General features: G+C 44.4%; 1 protein-coding gene across 1 annotated transcript in view; it reads left to right on the top strand.

Moving 5' to 3' along the window:
- Positions 1 to 2,483: 2,483 nt before the first annotated feature.
- Positions 2,484 to 25,288, top strand: part of thsd7ab (thrombospondin, type I, domain containing 7Ab) — a gene marked incomplete at both ends in the record, with an annotated part of 221,581 nt that continues 198,776 nt past the window's right edge. The window contains one exon of the mRNA XM_083989779.1: positions 2,484 to 2,634. Within this exon, the coding sequence (XP_083845905.1) occupies positions 2,484 to 2,634 (151 nt within the window). The remainder of the gene's footprint in view (positions 2,635 to 25,288) is intronic.

The raw sequence follows: 25,288 nt of genomic DNA on the forward strand, positions 1-25,288 counted from the left end.
TTGTTGAATTAGTCCCTCACTGTGGCACCTTTTCTTCATCTTTTCTTTAACACTACTTCCTTTCTATTCCTTCCTTCCTTGTTTCTTTCTTATTTCTTTTTTTAATAATAACACAGCACTATACGATTAATTGTACATTTCATCTTGATTGCGTTTAATGAACAATTATTTTGCTTTTGAACTGTTTATGGTTATTTATTGAGTTTTTGAACAATTAAAATCAAAGTACCCTGGCTCGAAGTGGAAAATAGATTTTTCTGAGTTTGAATGTAAGCTGGGAGTCTCTTTTTTATTGAGCTTTTCACAGTTCATATTTGCTAACATGATTGTGGTGGCGTTACCTTCAGTCACTCAAACAGTTTCTCTGCAGCGTTTTTGATTTCTTTTTGTTCAGCATCGTTTTCACTAAAGCCTAGATATGTCAAATAACAGACACAGTCACAGCGTTCCCTTTGGTACCAGCTGCTTACGTTACTTGGCTGGCTCGGTGTTCGAGCCCCCAGCCCCCCATGTTGCTTCTACGTTGTGGACTGGACAGGGTTGATTCACTTGACTACACACGCTGTAGTATGTCTTTAAAGGGATAGTTCAACCTTTTGGCAAATTGGCCCATTGCCATAATTCCTATAGTCTTAGGAGTAGGTTTGTTACCTTTATTTGTCGGTGCAAGTTGCACTGCTAGCCGAATTTACTTCGAAAACAACTCTGTCTCGTAACGTTCCGTTATTATCTCATAGCGTGGTGAATGTGCAGGTCACAACTTGTCCACCAGAGCGTTTTGGAGTTGTTGGATTGTGTATTTGATGAGTTTGATGAGGGAAACCAAGAAATCCCATTAGCCTCCGTAGCGTAGCTCTGAGCAGCTTGCAGCTCTGCTCCGCCGCTCTAAAAATAGCTTGCACCGACAACTAAAGGTAACGAACCTACTGCTATGACTAAAGGGATTATGGCAATGGGCCAATTTGCCAAAAGGTTGAACTATCCCTTTAAGGGGACACTACATATACAGACACAGCAGACAAAGTATGAACAGATAATTAAAAATTAAACAATGAATGAATGAAAGAACACTGCTGACCCTTCCACAGTGTTTTGAGCTGGTCTCATTACTGAAGGTCAAAGTTCAGCCATTTGCTATAACCTCAAAGACTCTGATGCTTATTCCTGGATGTAAATAGTTAAACAGCCAGAATGTATTTCCACTCATTTCTGTCATCCAGCTCACCTCAGGTCAACTCACAGTTTTGGTTTTGCGAAAAAACAAACCTAAACGCGAATCTCCCAGCCGTTCTATATTCCATTATGGATATGATACTGTTACTGTAAGCCCTGATTTCCTCTGCCTCCATTCCATCATTGCACTTTCACACCCCTCTCTGAGCAGCATAAACACCCCTCTCCCTCATCTTTCTCGCGCTCTCTGCTTCTGTGTTTTGCTCCTCCTTTACTTCCCCCATCCGCTCCCCCCCTCCCCTACTTTCTCCCGCTCTGCATTAAGCCCTGCTCGTCTCTCTGCCTCTCTGATCCCGGGAGCAGCGCTTATGGGAGCTCCTCAGACCAGTGAGAGCACTGCTGGTCTCCAGTCGCCTTCACCCAGCGCTGCAAGTGGAAGGACGAGCGGTGGAGGAAGGGGGGGAAGGGGGAGTATCCGTCCTCATGCCCTATAGGCGAGAGAAAGGGGGGGAAAGAAGCGGAGAGAGAGAGAGAAGGGTGCATAGATGGAGAGAAAGTCAGAAGTGAGCATGTGAGAGATGCAGAGTGTAATGATGATAAAGATAAAAAAGAATGAGAGCAACAAAGAGAAGGTGAGAGGAAAATAGAGAAAAAGCCAAGAGTAGAAAAAGAGAGGGTGGAAGAGAGAGAAGAGCAGAGGAGTGAGCGAGTCAGAGAGAGAGAGAGAGAGAGGGAGAGAGAGAGAGAGAGAGAGAGAGGGAGGGAGGGAGGGAGGGAGGGAGGCGAACAACACTGCAGACACTCGCCCACTGTCACTGCTCCACAGCCAGAGGACAGGAGGCAGCCACGGCAACAGTGGGAGCGGAAACGATGGAGGAGGACGACCGTACCACCCGTCTGCAGCTCAGCCCCGGACACTGACGCCCCCCCAAACCCCCACCCGCCCACCTGCCCCCACACCGACCCACCAACCCACCCTCCCCCTCTCACCCCCCCGGGGACCAGCAGGACAAGTTGGGAGCAAAAGGAACAACAACAACAACAACAACTACTCTGTCCTTCACAAGACCAAGTACTGGACCTCAACTCCTGCAGGACTGATACCACACACCACACACACTACACACTACACACACTCCTCATCATCACTCACACACACTCACACCCTCACTCGCAGCACACACCTCACTTCTCGTTGCCTTTCGGACTAGTGTGTTTTTCTTCTTCTTTTTCTTTTTTTTCTTCTTTTTCTTCGCTGCCTTCGCTGACCTTCCGAGCTGAGTGGATTTACTTTTGTCCTGTGGCGGACCATGGGGCTGGGGTGGAGGGGAGCAGCAGGGACCCTCCGTAGAAGGACAGAGGGGAGCTGGTACCTTTTGGTGACATTGCTGCTGCCGTGTGCTTTCTGGAAGGCTGACACGCAGACGGACGACTGGAAGTCCATCTACTTCTGGGAGACAGGTACCAGATCTCTTTACTAATATTCATGATGTGCTGTGGTGAATTAGTCAACTCTCAGCATCCGTCAGATCAGATGTAATCACGTGTGCTTCCAGCTCATTAAGAGACTGAACAGTGAGGTGACTTTTTTTTTTAGATTTGAAGGAATATTTCATATCCGTGCATCAAACGGCGCTGCCTTTTTATCATGGAAATCAAAGCTCCGAGGGTCTGGTCTAGACACAGACGTGTCCTCATGCCTAATTGACTTGCACAGGTCTACAATGCTTCCACATGACACACTTTGGTCGTCTCATAAATTTGTGATTGGAGGTATAGAAACTCCACGTAGCTGAACTTCTTAGATCCATCCACTTGACGATGACCCAGAAATCTACAGTAGAGCAGCATGTGGCACCGTGATCCATTTTTGAATGGATTACTTTCATCTTCCTGAGTCTCAGGTGATGCACCGTTATTGAAATGTCACTGCTGCTGCTGCTGCTTCCACTGTGTGTGTGTGTGAGTGTGTGTGTGTGTGTGTGTTACAGCATGCGGATGATTGATAGGCGTCGCTGCACAACAGTGCTCCATGAGGGAAGCGGAGTGGAATGGGTTTTGATCATATCGACGCAAAACCAGCGTTTGAGAGGCTGGGGGTGAATGGGGGTGGTGTGTGGGATTCCTACATGTGATGTGCAGATGGATCAGATGGATGGTTCACATCTTTACAAACACTTGTCTCCTGGCTGAGTGTAGCTGTGCCAAAGTGTCAGAAAAGGAATCACATGGAGCCAATGAGGAGTCACGGTGGGGATGCATTGATTGCTGCTTCCACCGTTGATGTGCATACGACTAATAATGGATGCTGAGCACTGTAGAGTAGAATATAGTGAGCCTTGATCATCCATCATTCCACCAAAAACTATCATTTTTTAACACCAGTACAACTTCCCAACTCCAACACCCCCGCTCCACTTGTCCTGCCCCGCCTCGCCTCGCCCCTCCTCGCCCCGCACCAGTCCCCAGTTGACGTATCCCACGTCTCTCCTGTGGTTCTGCATCTTTAAAGAGGATGTAGCTGAGTAAGGAGATTAAAGGAGCAGGGATTTAACAACCCAGGAAAGACAGCCCAGGGAACCGACTTGAGAAAGAAAGGCAGAGCGAGCACTGCAGGCAGAGAGAGGGACTAACTTAACCTACATCTACCCTACTGTAGGTCAGAGTGATTACGCCTCTCTCCCACGCTACAACACCTTTCTCCCACACTATACATGCTCCACAACTGAAAAGCTCTAGGCTCTGGCTTTGAAATGTAATCCAGTGTTGGGAGTTTGTTCACTTCTTCCCAAATAAAAGGTAGCGCATTGATTTCAGCCCTGGAGTCTTCTTTTTTTTTTTTTCTTCTTTTCCTGTGCCTCTTTGGTTTGACAATTGCCTGCAGAGTATTAAAATCACATAGGGCAATTTAGGGCTTTGAATCCCAGTGCTTTTCATCAAAATGTGATTATGTTTGCACAAGATTTGCATACTTTTTTTCTTGCCAATCGAAGCGCCTTTAAAAGAAAAAGAAAAAAAAAGAAAAACACAAAATGTGATGATGTTTGTGCACATTTGCAGCGTACGCAGTGGAGGGAATATTCTTGTGGCAAGCAATGCTCTGATGTTTTGCATATTGATGAGTCGAGCTGAAATACAGCCCCTGTCTTCGAAAAACTGTGGGGAATTGGGGCCCTGCATTGCTTTTTTACTGCCTTCTGTGGAAAAATATGATGTATCTGTATTTCGGAAGGTGAGACAGTTCAGTTGCTGTGTTCGTTCATTTATTTATTTATTTATTATTATCTTTTTGCTCCGAAAAATACTATTCAAATGAGGCGGATAGAGACAAGAGTGCTCTGCCTGACATTGCGAGTGATATTTCTGAAGGTGGCAGCGAGGATAACTGAAGGGAGGAAGAAGAAGGGGAAAAAAAAGAAAAAGGAGAATGATTACAGCCACCATGAGGACGGTGGTGGTGATGATGATGGTGATAATGGCATGCCACAGTTTTCGCGGGGCCTTTGAGAGATTGCCCGGGATGTGTCTCCCTCTCAGACGCTATTTTCACACCATTTTTCTTCTTGTCGTTTCCTCTCAACTGTGCACTCCCTATGCACTTGTGCCTCTGCATCTCTATCGCTCTGTGTCCCTGCCTGCTGCTTCTACTATATTGTTGCATTGCTGTTTTTTTTAAGATCCACAGTTTTTTTTCCAATAAGCACAGCAGTAAAATTCCACAGGAAAAAAAAAAAAAAAAAACGTTTCTTTTTGCCAATAGGCAAAGAGGTAACAACAGGATGACAATGGATCTAACAAATACTGTTGTACCCTGCAAATTTATGTGCAGTAGACACACACACACAAACACACAAACACACACACAGCAGGTGTATCTTTCCCATTCTGGCTCTGTGTGCAGGCTTCATTAGAGTCTGTTGTTGGAGCGACAAGGTTGCCAGGTTTCAGCTGTCAAGACCTCACACGTCTGCCTGAGGACAAAGCAATTACAGGTGGTAGAGGAGGTGATGGTGTATTCAAGAAAACACACACTGTAACATCTCCATAGCTTGGCATTTCCTGTTTGCTCACTGGAAGTCTTGTTTAGCCACAGTTTGATGAGTTGATTTTTCACTGGCTCTTAAAGGGATAGTTCACCCAAAATTCAAATTTCACTCATTATCTACTCACCCTCATGTCGACTAAAAGTCCTCCGTGCCTTCTCTGAGTTGCGGGGGGGTCCGCGCAGCAGTATTGGTCCATATAATGGTTGTGAATGGATACCAACTTTCTTCGTCCAAAAAGACACACCAAAAAACATCCAAATACCTCCATAGTGCTCATCTGTAATGTCCCTCTTGTATTGAAGCCCCGACATGAGAAATAGTTCCACCGGTAGAGCAGTGAACCGAGACACTCCGCTACAAACAAGCTTAAAATATAGACTTATTTAATTTTTTTCTGAACAATTTCTCATGTCGGGGCTTCAATACAAGAGGGACATTACAGACAAACTGTGTGGAGGTATTTGGATGTTTTTTGGTGTGTCTTTTTGGACGAGGAAAGTTGGTATCCATTCACAACCATTACATGGACAAATACTGCTGCGCGGACCCCCCCGTAACTCAGAGAAAGAACGGAGGACTCTGAACATTTTCACAGCTCTTAGTTGACATGCGGGTGAGTAGATAATGAGTGAAATTTGAATTTTGGGTGAACCATCCTTTTAACAAATTAAAAACAACAAAAAACTTGTAATTTCCTTTTTAAAAGGTCACCATTAACATCATCAACAAGTGTCGAATCACGTCCCAGTCTGATTTGACATCCTTTTTTTTTTTTTTTTGATCACTGTTTATCAACTCCCACCCTCCCTGAGTCTGGGTCCGTAATCTTTCCTGGGATCCAGATTATCTGTCATTCAGATTACGCCGGAGTGGCCAGGAGCCTCTGATCTAGCCAATCTGATTTCACCCACTGTCTCGCCTCACAGGGTCAAGTCACACATCTGAGCACGTGCCTCTCTTCCTCTGCCCTAGTCCTATTAAGTCACCTGAGTCATGCACAGGCTCCTCGGCCAACTGCTCCACCTCGCCCGCTTAACCTCCATATGTGTGTTTATCTGCGAGTGCACACGGTGACAGACAGTAACACCCAGATGAATGCACGTCACATTTACAATCACCCTCCAGCACCACCAACACAGTGGCAGGTTGCATTCAGGATCTTAAGAGCCAACAAAGGTCAGACGGCTAAAGCAGAAAGCACAGACTCCAGATCAGCCACCTGTTACACTTTTCACGGAGCATTAGCATTTCAACTTTTGTTTCATGGCTTCCTGGATGGTTAACTAAATGTATCACGAATCGCAAACTTGAACATTTCTATGCATTATTAATTGTTTTAATGAATAATTAAGGTTTCTCGATTCAAAACTCACTCGCTCTGGTGAAAAATATTCTTTCTCATCATTTAGCTGGAGCATGTGTGTGTGTGTGAGAGTGCATTCCAGTGTGTTTGTGCGGCGCAGGTCTTTCCATTTGTCAGCCGTGCATCTGTAATGACCCGTCACCCGGCAGAAACAATGGAGTCTCAGTCCCGGCACCGCTCTCGGCGCTCGGCGAGAACCGCTGCCGTGTGTCAGCGCCGCGTCGCCGCTGATGTCACCCTTTTTTATTGCGCGGGGGGGACGGGGGACGGGGCGGCGGGCGCTGCGCTGCGCTGACAGGCCGTTGTTAGGCCCCGATACATTCCTCCCTCCGCCCCGGCACCGGCGGTGAAGGATGTCACCCTTGCCGTGGGTTGTCAGCGGGCTCTCTCACAATCACCTGCTATTACGGCACACCCACTAAAGAGGCCGTCCAGGAAATTGAGGGAGAGTGGGTGTGACGGGTTCACAAGTTCACTCCGGCAAGCCCAAGGTCATTAATACAGCGAAACACCTCCAGCCAGGCGGAGTGTAGCAACGAGACGAGCGGAGATCAAACATAAAGCCTTGAGATAGTAGAGATTGCAGAGTATTGATCTCCGAGGGTGCCTCTGTCTAATTAAGCGTGCAGTTGCTTCTCTAGCCTCATTTTCTGTGTTTTTTTGCCTGATCATCTAAATTTATGTGGAGTGACTTTGGCTTAAAGGGATAGTTCAACATTTTGGCAAATTGGCCCATTGCCATAATCCGGCTCAGAGCTACGCTACGGAGGCTCATGGGATTTCTTGGTTTCCCTCAGCAAATACACAATCCAACAACTCCAAAACGCTCTGTTGGACAAGTTGTGACCTGCATATTCACCACACTATGAGATAATAACAGAATGTTACCAGACAGAGTTGTTTTCGAGGTAAATTCATGCAAAACTGCTGATGTGCGTTCCCATCGGGGGCCTTGAAAACAACTCTGTCTCATAACGTTGTGTTATTATCTCATAGCATCGTGAATGTGCAGGTCACAACTTGTCCACCAGAGCGTTTTGGAGTTGTTGGATTGTGTACAGTATTTGATGAGTTTGATGAGGGAAACCAAGAAATCCCATTAGCCTCCATAGTGTAGCTCTGAGCAGCTCACGGCTCTGCTCCGCCGTTCTAAAAATAGCTTGCACCGACAATTAAAGGTAACGAACCTACTGCTATGACTATAGGGATTATGGCAATGGGCCAATTTGCCAAAATGTTGAACCATCCCTTTAATGTTCCCATTTATAGCCGCTCATTACCCGAACAGGTTTCTTTGTCTGCACAGTCGATTGATTCACGTCCCGGCCTGACCCCGATCACCTGCCTCGCTTATTGTCCCAGGTTTAAATTAGAATCTTGTGTCTCTGTGCTGCATGAACATCCCGTACCTTTAAATAACTCTGTGCTAATACCTGCTCGCCTACATTACGTCCGAGGGGTTGTCTCCAAACTGAGCCAGGAACAAACACGCGTCCGACTAGAGCGGCTTGGGCTTTGATAGCAGCGGGAATGTGACTGGCACCGTCCCAAATGAGAACATCCCTTGGAGATTCCCGCCTCATTTTAGCGAGTGCATTACAACGTGACCCTTTATGACCCTAATTAGCATAGCACCAGAGGGCAAGCGTGGAGTCTGGCAGGTAATTGGCTGGCCACTGTTTAAATTCCATAGCAACAGGCAACAAATTTAGGCCATGCATATAAATGAAGACAATTTCCTTGGGATTTTCATTTTTCATTACCGAGTATGCCAGTGGGTTTTATTTTAATTCACTCTGCCTTGTGTTTTTGTTTTCATCTGTAGTTCAGTTGGAGTGGAAATGGAGGCTAATTGTGTTTTGTGTGTCTGGCCCTACAAGCATCACAAAAGTGAGCACTCAGCAGCCGGCGGAGGCTGGCTAAGGGAACGCAGCGGACGGATCTCAGCAAGTAGCCATGTGGCCTCAGCATCTTTCTGTCCAAAACAGGAAGGAAGCTATTTTTCAAAGTTACTTTTTTGTCTGGCGGCTTGGAGCTCCAGTGGTCTGCGGTTTCAGCCTCGCTGCAGCAGAAGCAGATACCGACCGCGTGCCGTGACACTGCACTTGATTTTTTAAAAAGCATTTGCAGCACAATACGTCACATTTGACCCAGATTGATCTGTTTTGTGGCTTTAGAGATATTACCCCGACCACTCTGCGCTCCAGCCGGCTGCAATTCTGAAATAGCCAATCCATCCAGCGGAGAAAGATGCCAACGAGATGCCAGAGTTTGTTTAATCTAAATGGCAGAGCTTACACTAAGACCTGGCTATTACTGATATAGGAGGGGATGGCAGGATTAGAGATTACACTTCATCCAAAAAACTTTATTTAGAGTGACATAAGAGGATTTGCCATATTCAAATGGCTCATAACATATTTTTTGATGGGGCACTGTGTCACTCTGCTACCCTGGTTGTGGACTTTGTGGACGGTCACGGCGTGAGTAAGCAGATCAGTGATAGATTTGTGTTATCTAGGGATGTTTTTGCTCTGATTATCAGCCTTGACCTGATACTATATGGAAGGGACACGTGCTGCTGGACAAAGATAAGAACACCATGGAAAAGTCTGACCCACCGTTTAATGACGTCCAGTTTCAGCACCTTCAATTCATATTTACACCTTCATATTACACATTCATATTCACACCTGGACACTGTTTGTGTGTCAACCTAGTGCAACTGGCTGAAAGCTAAAGGTTAGGTGCCTTGCTCAACGGCTGATTGAGGTTGATTTTTAATTTCCATTCCCTTTCTCATTCCTCATAATTCAAATCTGGAATATATATACGTATATCTGCTCCTCAGTGTCCCAGCCTTATGCATTGTTTTTCTCTACAACAAAAAAGATGGTTTGCGTCTTTCTGTGCTCAGTTGCAACACAAAGAGAACCCATCGCCCGTACTGGGGGAAAACCACACATTCTTCGTGGTCAGGGAGTGGCATTCAAAACACGGCCCTCGTCTCCCACGGGAGGCAACGAGGCGGCTTCAGTGGGCTGAGAGGAATAGCGGCGCCATTGAAGAAAGCCGTGACATTTACCTGAAAAGAGCCACCGCTGCCTCCTCCGATGCGATTCTAATAAAGCTGAAGAGATGGCGGAGGCCCAGGAGTAAATATCCTCCCGTCCGTCCAGCAGCACTGTCATTAATCCTTCATTTCTTCCACTGGACATCAATTGTTTGTTTTTTTTTCTGCTCAGCTGTGGCAGAGTCATGGGGCGTTTTTCTTTATTTAGTCTTCTCTTGACATACCAGCTTCCTTGTGTCACGTCAGTTTGAGTGTAGTGGCTTGGATGTCTGTATAGTAGGTAAGCTGCTGGAGAAGCACTACTGTTGTGTGGCAAGAAGATTAATTCATCATTAGATCATGTGATGAACTGTAAACACAGACTGCTATAATCTACACTGTAGTTAAAAGGAAACCATAAATCAAATCAAACCTGTTAAATCCATCCCAATATCATGAGAATGTGACGTTTGATGCTGAGCTGCTGCTGCTGCTGCTGGTTTGAATTTGTATAAGCACCAAGCTTATGCTATTGAAAGTCACATTGCACTGGCTCAGTTCTGACCCCATTTCTGAATGATTTTCTGCGTGTTTTTGGACCGTGTGTTCTTGGCTTGTTGAGTAAAAATGGTGCAGTAATTCCTCGGAGTGCCCTAAGCAACAGTGACAGGACAGTGGCTTTAGGTAATTGTTTGTGACAGTGTTTGCCAATCCCTGATTTGATGGTGTTGGTCTGAGGGATAAAGTTCACCCTCCCTTTGTTTTCTGGCTTGCTCCACGTCGGGCTTTGGTTTTTGTCTCGCGTCACCGTACAATGACAAAATGCAGTAAAGTGGAGCGAGAGCGACGACTAACAAGGCCCGGGGTCGCGCCAGCAGCTCTGTGAGGATGTCATTAAGCACAGTTGTATTTTTGAACTTGCATGCTAACGTGATCACAATGGCAGCGGGCGCCAGGAAGCTGGTTTTGATCATATTTGGGACACTGTGTTTACATAAAACATGAGAGATGTGGCCATTTCCATCTGTTCCCAGGATTCAAACAGTATCCAGGTTTATTTGATCATCTGTGTGCTGTTGGGTCTTGAGTTCTCATCTGCATAAGTATTTACATGCCAAAGTATCCTGGTTTCTGTCAGAGTACCCCAGTTAGCATATCCAGACTCTTCAAAACGTAATCCAGGTCTCTAAAACCAGGATTAGGATAAAACAGCAGAAAAACAAATCATCAGCAGGATACTGTTTCACATATAAACACTCATAACACTCACATGGAGATGCTTAGCAACTGTAATGCCCATGTATATGAATGAACATGCCAATGTTGACTACTTAGCATCAGACTCATTACAACTGATAGGAATTGGAGCTTCAAAAAGGCAGAGTTGTACCATCCCATAATTGGTGAATTAATTTGGCTCAAATGTCAAATGTCAGCCTCATTGTGGAGCTTGATAAAAAGTCAGAGGAACTGAAAAGGCTGTGGGATTTATCCTCAGGGCACCATGAATATCTATACAAAACTTCACTTCAGTCCATCCAGTAGTTGTTGAGATATATATGAAGTTGTGAATGTGAACTCAAGCTACAGAGGAAAGAAGATATATGTCCTGTAATTCATTAATCCTACTTATTACTACATAAGTTACCCACTGCTCTCCAAATAGCTAACCTTCCACAATAACTGGCAGTGCTTATTAATCACACAGGCATAGTTCAAGAGTGATAAAGATTTTAAACCCTTATTAAAAGTCAAGTTGGTAGTAAACCCATCACATTTACATTTGATTGATAACATGGCGCTGTTTTGGATTCTGTTGTAGAGTACGGCCCAAGCTTTATTCTCGAGTCTGCTGCTGAAATTTATCTGCATTATCTGCATTTATCTGCACAGGTTGCCTCCGTGCCAAGAAACACTTAGCCCTATTAAAGGTGCACATGCCAACAGAAAATTGGAAAAGGTGGTTAATTTGCCGATTTAAAAATGCATAGAAAAAGAAAATAGTTTGAGAGGGAGAGCACACTTCATTTAAGCCCTAACATCAGCATAATAGGCCTGAAATAATAATGAGGGAGTTAGAGAGAGACGGAGAGGGGAAACATAGAGGATTTGTAGGCATCAAAAATCCATACAAAGGAGTTTAGGGTGAGAGAGCACACCATGGCATGCTTTCACACACTGGTATCAATGTAATAAGCTCGAAATATATAATGGTGGAGGGAGAGAGAGTGATAGAGTGGCTGGCTAATCACCAGTGACAAGCCCCTGGATTAGAGGGAGGGCAGCAGATGGCCCCGGGCCGGGCAGGGCAGGGCTGACCGTATATGAATATCCTCCTCATGCCTCCAGCACACCAACATGGGCTGAGCAGAGCATTTGTCAGTGTTTTGGTGGTCACTGCCCACCCATATATTTATTTACCTCTACTACAGACAGGTGATACATGAAAGAAAAACAGTTTGCTCTGTTTTCTAAGACATTTACTTCCAACTCAGCCATTAAACATAATGTACTATGATTTAGATGGCTGCGGTTTGCTAACATCTTAGCACTGACGCTAACAGTTTTTATTATTGATTTAGCTACAGTTTGTTAACATTATTTATTCACAATCTTTTCCGTCGCACTGAAAGTTTAATACCTGAACATAATTAATGTACTGTATTATTGTGTAGCAATCAGTCACATTATCTCATGGTCTCAGCTCTGCAAATTTTAATTTACCCGTCATATGACAACCACCACTTTCATGTTGCTAGCTTCTTTAGCTAACTAGATGTTGGACAAATCTCTGTGGGAGCCACCAAAACTCAGTAACACCATGAGCATGTGGCAACGTTCAGACTGCAGGCAAAAGTGGCCCAAATCCAACACTTTGAAATAAAAGTAAAAATATGCACATTAATGCAAATAAAAACAACAAATTGTTACGCTCAAAATTAGCTCATGCTCTGAGGCTGTGATGATGAGTCAACATAATCAATTCCGTCATACATTTGTTGGTGCAGAATTTTAGTGATGACGTGTCTTCAACTGTATAAAGCCACAGTGAACCTCATAAACCAGTTTATTTGTAGTGCACTACAGGAACTGCTGGGGCAGTATCACCTCTATCAGATTGACTTGGGACAGGCTCACAGATCGTGCACGGGTTGTATTAAGGTCTGGTGGGTTTATTTGGGCCTGATAGAAGTCTTACCCTGAGATGTTTATTCAGATGGATGAGTTTTAGCGAGTTAAAGGGATAGTTCAACATTTTGGCAAATTGGCCCATTGCCATAATCCCTATAGTTTTAGGAGCAGGTACGTTACAACGGTACATTATGAGACAGAGTTGTTTCAAGCAAAACCCCTGATGCGAGTTCTTGTCGGGGGCAGTTTTTCTTGGGGCAATTTGCCTCGAAAATAACTTGTCTCGTAACTTTCCGTTATTATCTCATAGCGTGGTGAATGTGCAGGTCACAACTTGTCCACCAGAGCGTTTTGGAGTTGTTGGATTGTGTATTTGATGAGTTTGATGTGGGAAACCAAGAAATTCCATTAGCCTCCGTAGCGTAGCTCTGAGCAGCTCACGGCTCTGCTCCACCGTTCTAAAAATAGCTTGCACCGACAATTAAAAATAATGAACCTACTCCTAAAACTTTAGGGATTATGGCAATGGGCCAATTTGCCAAATGTTGAACTATCCCTTTAAGATAGTTGAAGCCTTATAGTTAATTTGTTTTCAATCATTGACTGCTTTGTGCTTTGACTGGTTATAATGTCAGTATGGTAAAGCAGTAGGTTGTGTCTCTCACTGTAGAGCTGCTAACATGAACAAGTGCTGGTAGGAAACAGTGACCTGCACCAACATATTTTTGCTTTTAGCCACAGGGCAGCAGAAACAAGTAGCAAGCATCCATCACAGCCAGATGAATGTTATTTAAGGATTCACTCTGTTTAAGCTCTGTTTTTGGTCTCTGAGCAGGTACTGTATGTGCACTGAATTTTGGAGATATTTTACTGAAAACAACTTCCTGCTGCAGAGAGAAAAAAAAAACTGTGAAAGTATTGAGAGCAAACCAGAAAAAAAGTCAACTGGAAAAAAAAAAAAGCGAAGTTGTGAGCCCAGCAGCTGAAGAAGGAGCTGAAAGTCAGTGTAAAGCTGTGTAAAGCTGACAGGAGCTGCAGACTCTGTTGATAATTCTCTGAGGTTCATTACCGTCAGATATTCCTTTCACATTGTCACACCGTTTTCACATTCTCATCTGATTTAGCATTGTTATTTAAAGACTCAAATTTGCAGCCACTTTAACAGTGACGCACAGCACCGGTTATGTACCGACACTTCCCAAAGGCACGCGCACGTACACACATACCGCTCCTCACACAACCACAACACACTGTGACTCTCCAGATTTGCCTCCAGTGACTGTCAAAGCCCCCCCCCCCCCCCCCCCCCCCCCCCCCCCCATGCCTCCTGCAGCCAAGACGGTTGGCGTTCTTCTGTCTCAGAACAATATTCAGGTCAAAATGAATGATGTTCAGTGCCACGAGGTTACACATCCCATTGAAAGTGTATTATGAACATAAATAGCATTCCATTTAACACTGCGGTAGTGGTACTTTGGGCCGATCTCCAGACTAATACACAGCATTTACGTTTGGCAGGAAGTAATCTTCGTAGTTCTTTGGCTGAACGTCCTTTTGTTGTTCAACCACCGAGCTCGCTTCTGCTGCTTTCAAATGGTTGCATAACTAAAACTACAATCTTGAACGCTCTCCAGCTCATTGATTTCAAACGTCTATTTGTCTGTTCGTCCATTAGCTTTTTGCTCCCACTACCCATTGTGCTGTGGGTGTTCGGCGTGGGCGTGCACTCGTTTGCTGGGTCTCTGGCAAACACACACACACACACACACACACACACACACACACACACACACACACACACACACACACACACACACACACACACACACACACACACACACACACACACACACACACACACACACACAAAGCGAATCCCAGCAAGAGCACACTTTGTAATCCATAGAGAGAAAGTTGGCATTTCCCTTTAACACAATGTCGATATCCAAGCAGCTTTTTTAAGTGTTTTAGCAGCTACAGCCAGAGAAGAGAATTCTTTAGTGGTCACACCTCCAGTTATATGTAGCTCAGTGTAAGAATGTGACAGATTGTGAGAGAGGCTCTTTCTCATCCATTCTTAACTCTGGTCTACTCAGCGAGGAAGCCTGTCAGTGTCACTGGGATGTCTGCGCTTTACTTTTAAGTAAGAAGAGACATTTCTGACTTCAGCCAGTGGAGCAGCATGGGTTGTCTGAAATCATAAACATCAATCAAAACACTGTTTGACAACGTGGAAGTGAGACCGGAATGAAAAATGAAAATCCAGACTCATCGAATCAGTATTTTCTTTTTTGCCTTCCATCCATTGTTCTCCTGTGGCATAAAATGAAACATGAAGGCAGCTGGAGCACTCTGTGATCATTCCCCTACTTAACCTCTGAGTTTAGAATTTCAATAACCCCACAACATTACCGCACATTTAACGTCCTTGTTACCGCTGGTAATTAGAAAAAGCCTGATGTGAGGCATAGTGTACTTTAAAATAAGTCAATAAATATTCGGATAGCATATTTAGCTAGGTTGTAATTTGTTGAAAGCATTTTAATTTGAAGCAGAGAAGTGACTCTGAGAGCGTGATGATGTGGTGCTTTCAAACATTCAGGATGACAGAGAAATCTGTGTAAGGAAATAATGATCTAAATTGCACCTAATAAGGAAGAAAGCAATTCCTTAACCTCAAAGTGTCACTTTGAAAATATTCAGTCTGGATTTTTTTTCTTCCTCTACTGGCACTGCTCTGATTAAAGCTCTAATCCAAGATCCATTTGCTCTAAGACATCATTGACACAACAATACGAGTGGACAGGAGCAGAAACCTGCTATCCACGCTGAGATGAATCTTGAAGTGGTTCCAGCATTCGCACAAGAGAGGAACACCACGAGTCAGCTTCTTCAGAAAACACACACACGACATACGGCGATCCCCCCGAGGCTCAGTCACTGAGTCTTGTGCTTTGTTTAAGCTTTTACATGTTTCCATTAGGGGCAGATTATGCAAAACAGTCAAATCATCAATCACAATTATGCAGATGACACCTGGATTTATGTGTCTCTGCACCGCTGCTGTGGTAGATTAAAAAAAACCTTTGTGTTAGCGTGCACTCAGACTCCGCTTATTACTGTTTTTCAAGAAATCAGAAGATTCGTGTCTTGGCATGATTAGTCTGTGCTTTTATTTCTAATAGCTATTTTAACAACAAAGCCTCGGGTCTCTGCTCAGACAACTTGGGCTCATTTCTTGCCGCTGCTTGCAGGGATCCTTACAAACTTAACAAATCAAGTCTCAGGTTTCTTTATCTTATCTTATTCCAGTATGTTACAGAGTTTTAAATACTGCTGCTGGTCTCTAAATCTGACTGTCCCTTGCTATGTGAACCCACTCAACCTCTCAGGTCATCTGGACTCAAACCAGCTGTATTTACTCCACTCACAGCCTCATCCGTTCTTTTGCACATTCAAAATATTTGACCTGATTGACGACAGCTCGATGAAGCCTGATTAGATTTTTCAAAAAGATAGACCTGAACTGATGGGCAGGTGCGCACAGTCGGACTCCAGCTGAATAAACCCAAGGATAACACCTAATAGAGAGAGAAGACCAACAAGGCAGCTGTGTTAATTAACAACAAAATGAACAGCAGTATAAGAATGATGTCTGTTTTCACTTCCTGTCAAATTAATTTATCTGAGATATGATGCGGAACCTTTAAACCTCCTGGTGCCTGTTTCTTCCCCCCATCAACAAGGGTTTACCGGTCTCTATGTGTTTGTTAGCAGGATTATGCAAAAACTACTGGATTAATTTGCACCAAACTTGATGGAGAGATGGAATTTTTTGATGCGGCTCTGGTTAAAGGGGTGGATGCAGATTTCTTTCTTTATTTTTATCACTTCCCTTAAAAGGATAGTTCACCCAAAATTCAAATTTCACTCATTATCTACTCACCCTCATGTCGACTAAGTCCTCCGTGCCTTCTCTGAGTTACGGGGGGGGGGTCCGCGCAGCAGTATTTGTCCATATAATGGTTGTCAATGGATACCAACTTTCTTCGTCCAAAAAGACACACCAAAAAACATCCAAATACCTCCACACAGCTCGTCTGTAATGTCCCTCTTGTATTGAAGCCCCGACATGAGAAATTGTTCCACCGGTGACACAGGAAGAGCAGTGAACCGAGACACTGGGAGCTTCCGCTACAAACAAGCTTAAAATATAGACTTATTTAATTTTTTTCAGAACAATTTCTCATGTCGGGGCTTCAATATAAGACGGACATTACAGACAAGCAGTATGGAGGTATTTGGATGTTTTTTGGTGTGTCTTATTGGACGAAGAATACTGCTGCACGGACCCCCCCCCCCCCCGTAACTCAGAGAAGGCACGGAGGACTCTGAAAATTCTCACAGCTCTTAGTCGACATGAGGGTGAGTAGATAATGAGTGAAATTTGAATTTTGGGTGAACTATCCCTTTAACATTTCAAAAGAGTGAACATTTGCATATTATATGTGTAGTGTATGTATATTAGATATTCCAGATCTGGTGGTGTTTGGCCTTGGTGGAGGGATGTGCTCCACTGGGAGCTGCTGCAGTTGTTTCTTTGAAACACACATTCCCCATCACTACAGCGTTGTATGCATGTGTATGTGCATTGTTTGCTGCTGCTGTGCCATAAATGTTCATCCAGGCTGCAAGTGTCTCTAATTGTTTAACAAGTGCCATGCTTAAATAACATGTCAATGAAGCCGCGCATAGCAGAGGCACACTGGAGATTTGCTGCTGAGTCACTTAGCTGTGTGATATAATCAGTGGAGGGGGGTCCAAGTGTTAACAAATGTATGGTGAGTCAGACGTGATTGAGCCTCTTGTAAAAACAAGGAGAGGAGGGGTTTTCTCTTTGTTCATGTTGCTGTTTTTGTTTGTCTCTTGTGACTTGTTTTAACATAAATCACAGCGAAGCACAGTCTGATCCTGAGTCAGTCTGTAGTTTCCACAGTATCTATCATAGTCATGTTTGTAGGAGGTTGCTGGTGGGTGATGTGAACGCACTGCAGCACCGAATTATTCTGCATTAATACCTGAAGAGTTATTAGAATTGATGCTCCAGCTTTGACAGCCATATTAACTATATGTAGTCAACTCATGTGAATTCAAACACAATGATATATTAATAGAGACGTGCAGATCATACTGTATCTTTTCTCTGTTTGGACAGTGCACGTCGTTGGGAGCTGTCAAAATGCTGTCAAAATTATACGACCAACACAGTGATTGATTGATTAGCAGCAATTAAGTATTTCATGTTGTGTGTCTGTGTGTGTGTGTGTGTGTGTGTGCGTGCGGGAGGCACTTATGGGCATGATTATAATGAAAATAATGTGGTCTTTGATAGCAGCTGTAATATTTGCCGGTGTTTTTTTTTTTTTTTTTTTTCGGGCCTCAGCGTTGTGCACAAATTAGAGTGCATCCATAAAATATGCAAATGAGCCATTGTCATTTTAAGATTAGACGAGCTGTACTCGATTATGAGAGCGCGCGGTTAGATCCAACACAAACAGCACACGGGAGACACACTGTAAAGAGCAGATTAGGACTGATGCGGCGTTGATGTGTCCTTTTGTGTTGTCGCAGCGTACTCCCCTAAGAGGACTCATTAATGAACAAGCAGCCAAGACAAGCGGGGGTACTGTAATTCATCATGGCACGTGTGACCTCTCTGCTGCTCTGGCTGTTCCCGCTCTGCCCTTCTCCATCCTCCACAGAGGCACAGGAACGTGCTAGATCCTTAAACCCCCGTGGCGCTGTATATTCTGTCATATAATGTTCATGTCCCCTCGTCACATGTGAGCCGCCTTTCTCTATTTCTTTTTTTTTTTTTTTTTAACGTTTCCTTTTCATCTGTAACGTTTGAGCTGTGTTGTCTCCTCACCTTCTTCTCAGCTTTTATCAGCGGCTTTATTTTTCCAGCAATGCTGACAAAATAAAGACGTTTCTCCACCTTCGTAGATGTACAAGTAACAAGCGTTGTTCCACGACTGATCTTTCTGTATATCACGCATGACTCATGGCTGGAAGCGAACCAGCGAATCGCAGCTAGAATGACGTCAGCCGCGTGTAGCCGGAGACTGGTGTGATCAAAAGTGGCAGATGCTTATGTTGACCTCTGCCTTTCCTGCAGGGACGTGCTGTGGATCTCTCAGCAGCATCCTGCAGGGCTGGCATGCCACTGCCATGTACCTCACTCTGATCTTCTCTCAGTGGAGCCCTGACTTTTATTTCAACCTTAAAGGAGCTATGTGGAAGTTTCTGCTACTGCTACATAGCTCTCAGTTGTTTACTGACCAGTCTAGATGAAACTTTTCCTCAGTCAAAAGCTATGTTCCAAATCTTCCACTCCACTGTAAACAATCCATAAAAAAAAAAAAAAAAAAAAAAAAAAAAAAACCAGACACTTACAGGAACATTTGAGGATGTGATTCTGCAAGGTTATGTCACTTTCTTTCACAGTAAACTGTTAAAATAGCAACGGTGTGGAAGTTTGGTTTGGTCAACTACTGTTGTGTGTCCCGACTGTGAGCTGTAACAAGTTAACTTGCGTGTGAACTGTGGCTATTAGCTTAGCACGTAAGCTACTGATTAATATTTACTAATAACGGCTTCTTTATTTGATTGATTTATTTCGTTATTTTTCATCCAACTCCTGCTCCTCAGTCGAGGCAAACGGAAGCAAACGGAGCGAAGGCAAATGCGTCTGAGGAGTTTAAAGGGATAGTTCATCCAAAATTCAAATTGCACTCATTATCTACTCACCCTCATGTCGACTAAGGGCTGGGAGAAGTTTCAGAGTCCTCCGTGGCTTCTCTGAGTTACAGGGGGTCTCGGCGTAGCAGTGCATGTCCATATAACGGTTGCAAATGGATACCAACTGTCTTCGTAACAAAAAGACACACCAAAAAACATCCAAATACCTCCATGCTGCTCGTATGTAATGTCCGTCTTGTATTGAAGCCCCGAAATGCGAAATTGTTCCGAAAAAATTAAATAAGTCTATATTTCAAGCTTGTTTTGTAGCGGAAGCTCCTCTTCCTTTTGGGTGAACTATCCCTTTAAGGAGCTATTTGTTGATTCGCCGATGTCAACTGGTAAATAACGTAAAGAAATCTTAGCTAACATGCTAATCATCTCACTCTTCTTCTCTGGCAAAACACGACCGCATTGCATTGTGGTATACGGGAGTACAATGTAGTGTACATCGCTTGTTCACTCAATTTTGCAGTGCATTGTGGGTATTTTATAGTGCACTATATATAATAGTGGATGAAATTAACCATGGAGAGTACACATGCTAATCAGCTAGCCATGGCCTGTCCTTGATTTCTGATAGTGACTCAGTGCAGCCTGAAGACACGGCGCTGCTCAGAGGTCTGGTATTATAAAGAGCTCCCAGCAAGAAACCACAGTCAGCAGCACAGACAACTTGCAAACAGCCCCTTTAATCCCTCTGCTTACTTTACAAGACTAAAATGTATTTCACTGTTTTTTAGGAAAAAGTTTTGGACCCAGCTGAGATACTGGCTGCCAGCAGCTACTATGTTCTTTAACACTTTGATCATGAAGAATGGCAGCCACACAAATAACCCGGGGAGACTCACACCTGTGTGTAGCTATAGACAAAAACTAATCTGGAAACTCCACAGCAGGAAATCTTTGCCTTCAAAAAAAAAATGTCCAAAAAAGATGTTGAAGGGCCTCGGAGCACTTGAACCACAACTAATTGCAAGACAAAGCTTTGGAAAATGTCATCCATCACCCCCATGTTTACATTCTCCCCAGTCCATTTTTCTGAAGCGGCCCTTATTGAAAACTCAGTGGTCACGCTGGAAGGGGAGGACCAGGGTCGCTTCCTCGTAGAAACAGTGAAAAATTGCCACTCTGCAGCCGGCGCGCTTCCATTTTTCTAGCCCGTGAGTTCAGTGGAGTTCCAGCTGTGGCAGGAGTTGTGGAGGGCACGCCACCGTGTGCACCAAACTTTCTTTCCCTTAAATGAAGAAATTCAACCTTGGATGATCCTCCACCTTTAGGTACCACGGGTCTGTGGAGGTTTCGATTTATTTTTTTATTTTTTTTTGTGATTGAACGTTGTAATTTTCTTCTCTGCGTTTTCCTCGTTTTCCTCGGCTTGAGTTTGTAATTTCCTGTTTCCCAGATCGACTTTTCATAAAGCCCCAGAGAGCCAGATCTCTCTCAGTTGGTGCAGACAGAGAAAACGTTAACAGTACATTTTTATACCCACATTTTTATAGGTGAAAAAAGGGCATGAGCTGCAGTATTGACTGAAAGCCGCATGTTCTAGTGCTTTTAGCGGCTGCTGCCACTTTATAAAGTGGTATCATGCGTGGTTTTTCTCTCTCTGTGCAGCTGCAGCCTTGGAAATACAAATGACACTGCTCAGTTATTAGCAGACCTGAATTTCATTTGAGTCCGCTCTCTGGGTTTGTGTTAAGATAAACACATTCATATTCTTTTATTGGATGGATCTTTTTTCTATACAACCTGCAGAAAAGAGGAAGATAAAGCCGGCGATGATTGAGCAATAAGGAGCAGTAAGGGTAAACATTCCCTGTGGGATTGTTGGAGCTTATATTTTATATCCCAGGCCTATCAGCCATATTCTCCATCACTTAGCCGGCTGGAATTCACTGAGCAGCGACTCGCTCCCTATTTATTACACCATACATCACGCGCTGGCTCGGCGGCGGCCTCCGCATCGCTCCACGGCGGCCCGGCGGAAAATAAAAGCAAAGAAATAACACAGGCTCCCCCCGTCCCTGTGTGCACACGGAGCCAGGGCTCTGCAGTACTGTGTGTCATTCTAAAGTTCTCATCAGCTGTCAGCGGCCGCAGAGCCAACAGGCCGACCCAGCCACGCACACCTGCACCACTCAGTGTGTGTGTGTGCGTGCATGTGTTTCTCCTGAAAGCAGGACCGACAGGATTATATAGCTGTCACAGCTGTCAGTCAAGGCCGGGGCTGCCCACCTCCACACATCCACCCCGCCGCCCCCCCCCCCCACGCCCCACCATCCGAGCTGCTGTCAGCGAGCTGTGTAGCCATGGCAACAGAGATAACATGACGACTGCGTTGTATGTCGGAGCCTCTGCCCTGCTACCTGTGACCGCGCCCGCCTCGCTCATCTGACGTCTCCTTAATGGGAAAAATGTTAAACCGCCGCCACAGTCCATTTGGAGGTTGTTTATAGAAGTCTGTCTTTTATCTAATCAGTTTCCCCGAGCCGTGCGGGAACAAGGGGTAATTTCAGTCTAATCTCGTTCCTCATTATTTCTCATAATTTTATAATCGTTTGACGAGACATTTCGCTGCAATCGTTGCAGCAGAACAGAAAGCGGGGTTGGTGTGGCGTACGTACGGCGAGCGCTGGTGTTTTCTGTCTGAGGGAGAGCAGCAGCACCGCCGACCAGGTTTTACTCACCGTCAGGAAATCTGAGGAGACCAACACCAACATCAGACTGATTGATTAGTTGATTAAATTAACAGAAAAGTAATCATCAGCTATTCTGAATTGTTTCCTGAAACATTTCCTGCTCTTCTCTGTTTCCTATCACTGTCTTTATCTAGACTCTCTCCTTCACAGTTAATCAATAAAATAATTAACAGATGAAAACAATCACTGATGAATATCGCCTGTACGTCTACTTACCCCCTCTTGCAATAGAAACCTCCAAAAACACATCAGGCGTTGAGTGGTGTAACAAAGAAAACACAGATATTAACTCATTGAGTGCCGCGCTCCTTTCCAAAGTTTTAGTCAAGTGTACCGGCAATTTAGACCATTTTTGACGATTTTTGTAGAGCCACCGTGTATTCTATATTATTGTCACCAACACATACTGTGGCTCATTTGAAAGGTTTAACTTTATGCTTCAAATGGCCACAAACCGTTTGTTTCTACGTGCCTCCGTTCCTGAGAAAAGTCAAGCTAAACATGGCTGGGTTTCACCAAAATCCCTGCTTTTTTTCTAGAAAAGGAGATAGAGCGTCTTTTATGAAAGGTGCTCTGTTTGTGCCTGTCGCTCTTCTGACACTCGCATTTCTGGATCAAAGGGCTCGTGTAAGATAAATATATACAACAATTGTTGTTCTATTCACAAAACCACCATCGGGGGGGGGGGGGGGGGGGGGGGGGGGGGGGGCGCCACTAAACAACAATAACACAGACGCACCGTGCCGTGTCACAGCCTCTCGCCGCGGAATGTGATGGTCTCTGGGCCACAGCAGGTCGGGAACACCGGTCCCACCGGTGGTCGCGGTCCGTCTGTGGTACGGGTCGGTGCCGGCGGCCTGCTGTGGCCCAGAGACCATCACATTTTACCGCGGAAGGACCTTGGGGAGGACACGGTGTTGCTCCAGATGAAGACCGGGCGGGACAGTCGGCTGAGAGCTTCCTGTTTCTGCTCCGAGCTGCTGGAGCAGCGCGGGTGAGAGCAGAGCAGCTGCTGCATCCACATGCAGAACTCCGTTTGCAAAAGCCGAGTTATGATAAAAACTTCCAGATCATGAGCTGTCATGAGTTTTTGATCGTCATCTATTTCAGTTCTGCTCGTCGTAGAGTCCCCAAATTTACACATACGGTGTGTTAAAGTGTCTAGTTTCATCATTTAAAAAAAAAGCAAAAAACGTAAAATCTTGTTTTTGGCACTCAACGCATGGGAACGAAAAACGAGAAATTACGTGGTTGGCACTCAATGAGTTAAAGGTGTTCAGAAATGGCCGTTTGTCCTGTTTGTCGCGCCTCCTTCCACCAGTTTACCTGAGTAAGGAAAACAAATTTGATTGGTCGTTATCGAGCGGGTGGGATATTCAATGTGTAGGGTGGGACCGAGCTTGGTGTGTGTATGTGTGTATGTGCGAGTGTGTTTAGCTAGCGTAGCTAACTGTTAGCTAGTAGGCTAGCTACGTTATAGCTTGCTAACGTAGCTAGCGAGGCTAAGTGATGGAGCGCAGGGATCTGGAGGAGGAGAGTGGAGTAGGGATGGAGGAGAGTTTGTGTCGGTGGTGGTGGACGAGTCTCCTCGTTTTTCTCAGATGTTTGATTGACGGATGATGGATCCAATATCAGTGGCTGATAAATCGTGAGCAACGTGACACATAATTCCTGCGCCTGCATTATCCAATGTGAAAAAAAAACTACCCCACTTTCACCCCGGATTTACTCATTTTGCGCAAAGTTTGGGCTACATCGTCTGATAGATGAGTTATTACACTAATTTTAAGACCTATAGTGGGCTCAAAATCTGTTTTCTTTCTGAATACCTTTTATTGAAACTAGTTAGAACTCACTAATTTATAATGAATTTGTGATGTTTACTAAAAACAGTTGTGAGCTCGTGTTAAAAATGAAAGCACTGTGACTTGTGTTTTGCAGAAGTGAATGGAGCTGAGGTCGGGGCTGCAGACGTGGTAGGGCAGTGTTGACACTGGGAGAATTGTTAACAGGAAGACAAATATAGAAAAACACCAGACTTATTCTCAAAGTAATTAAAAGTTCTGTGTTGTGTTTCCATGTCTTAATTAAAAGTAAAGAAGAACGAGGTGTAAAATGTGCTTTAGCATAAAATAAATAATCGTGAGGAAAATGTTCTTGCAGAAGCATAGACAGTGTTTTAAAGCTGTGATGGAGCTGAATGTAGCACTTGTTAATGTTGCACTGAGGTGTTTTTTCTTTCACATACTGATAATGTGAAGGATATCATACTGGTATTACATTTTTAAGAAAATTCTAGGCTATTTCCTCTTTCCCTTCTCATAATATGTGGAATCATTTGGCTTCAGGCTGCACGCTGTTTGAGACATTTTGAAGTGATACCTTGTGAACTTATCTCAGGCTGAATGTAAAAAGCTAATCTGCAAAGTGGAAAACACAGACGAGGGTTACACAAAGAGGAAACACATCACATCTCTGAGCCACGTTTGGTTTTCAGTTGTGTGTCTGCACCTGTCTACACTACACCACTATAATGTGTGCATGTGTGACGGTGTGTATCAGAGAGCTGCCCACTAAACGGGGAAAGCTGCTCTCTGTACTCAGATCAGCCGACATCCCCCCCAAACAAAATTCCTCACTCTAGGTTACAGCCGGGAATTTTAGTATCCAGTTGATCCAGATGTTGTTTCAGAGGCTTTTCTGCTCCGACAAGAATAAAACTGTAGCCGAAATACTAATGTGTGTGTGTGTGTGTGTGTGTGAGAAATGTAGGTCAGACATGCTGTTGTAGCCTGCTGGTGAACCCTCCAGTCAGACAGTGGACAATCTGAACTGGCATGTGTGCACTCATACATGGACACATGGTTTTATGTGGAGCGGCCCCTTCCATTGATCCTCATCATCTTCACTTTTTTTTTTTTTTCTTTGTTAGAAAATGTTTCTCAGTGCACCTGCTGTCATTAAAAAAATCAGAAATACTAGAGCCCAGCAGTAAGACTCCTAAATCACAGTAGGAAGC

The sequence above is a fragment of the Trachurus trachurus genome, assembly GCF_905171665.1.
Source record: "Trachurus trachurus genome assembly, chromosome: 16".
Lineage (NCBI taxonomy): Eukaryota > Metazoa > Chordata > Actinopteri > Carangiformes > Carangidae > Trachurus > Trachurus trachurus.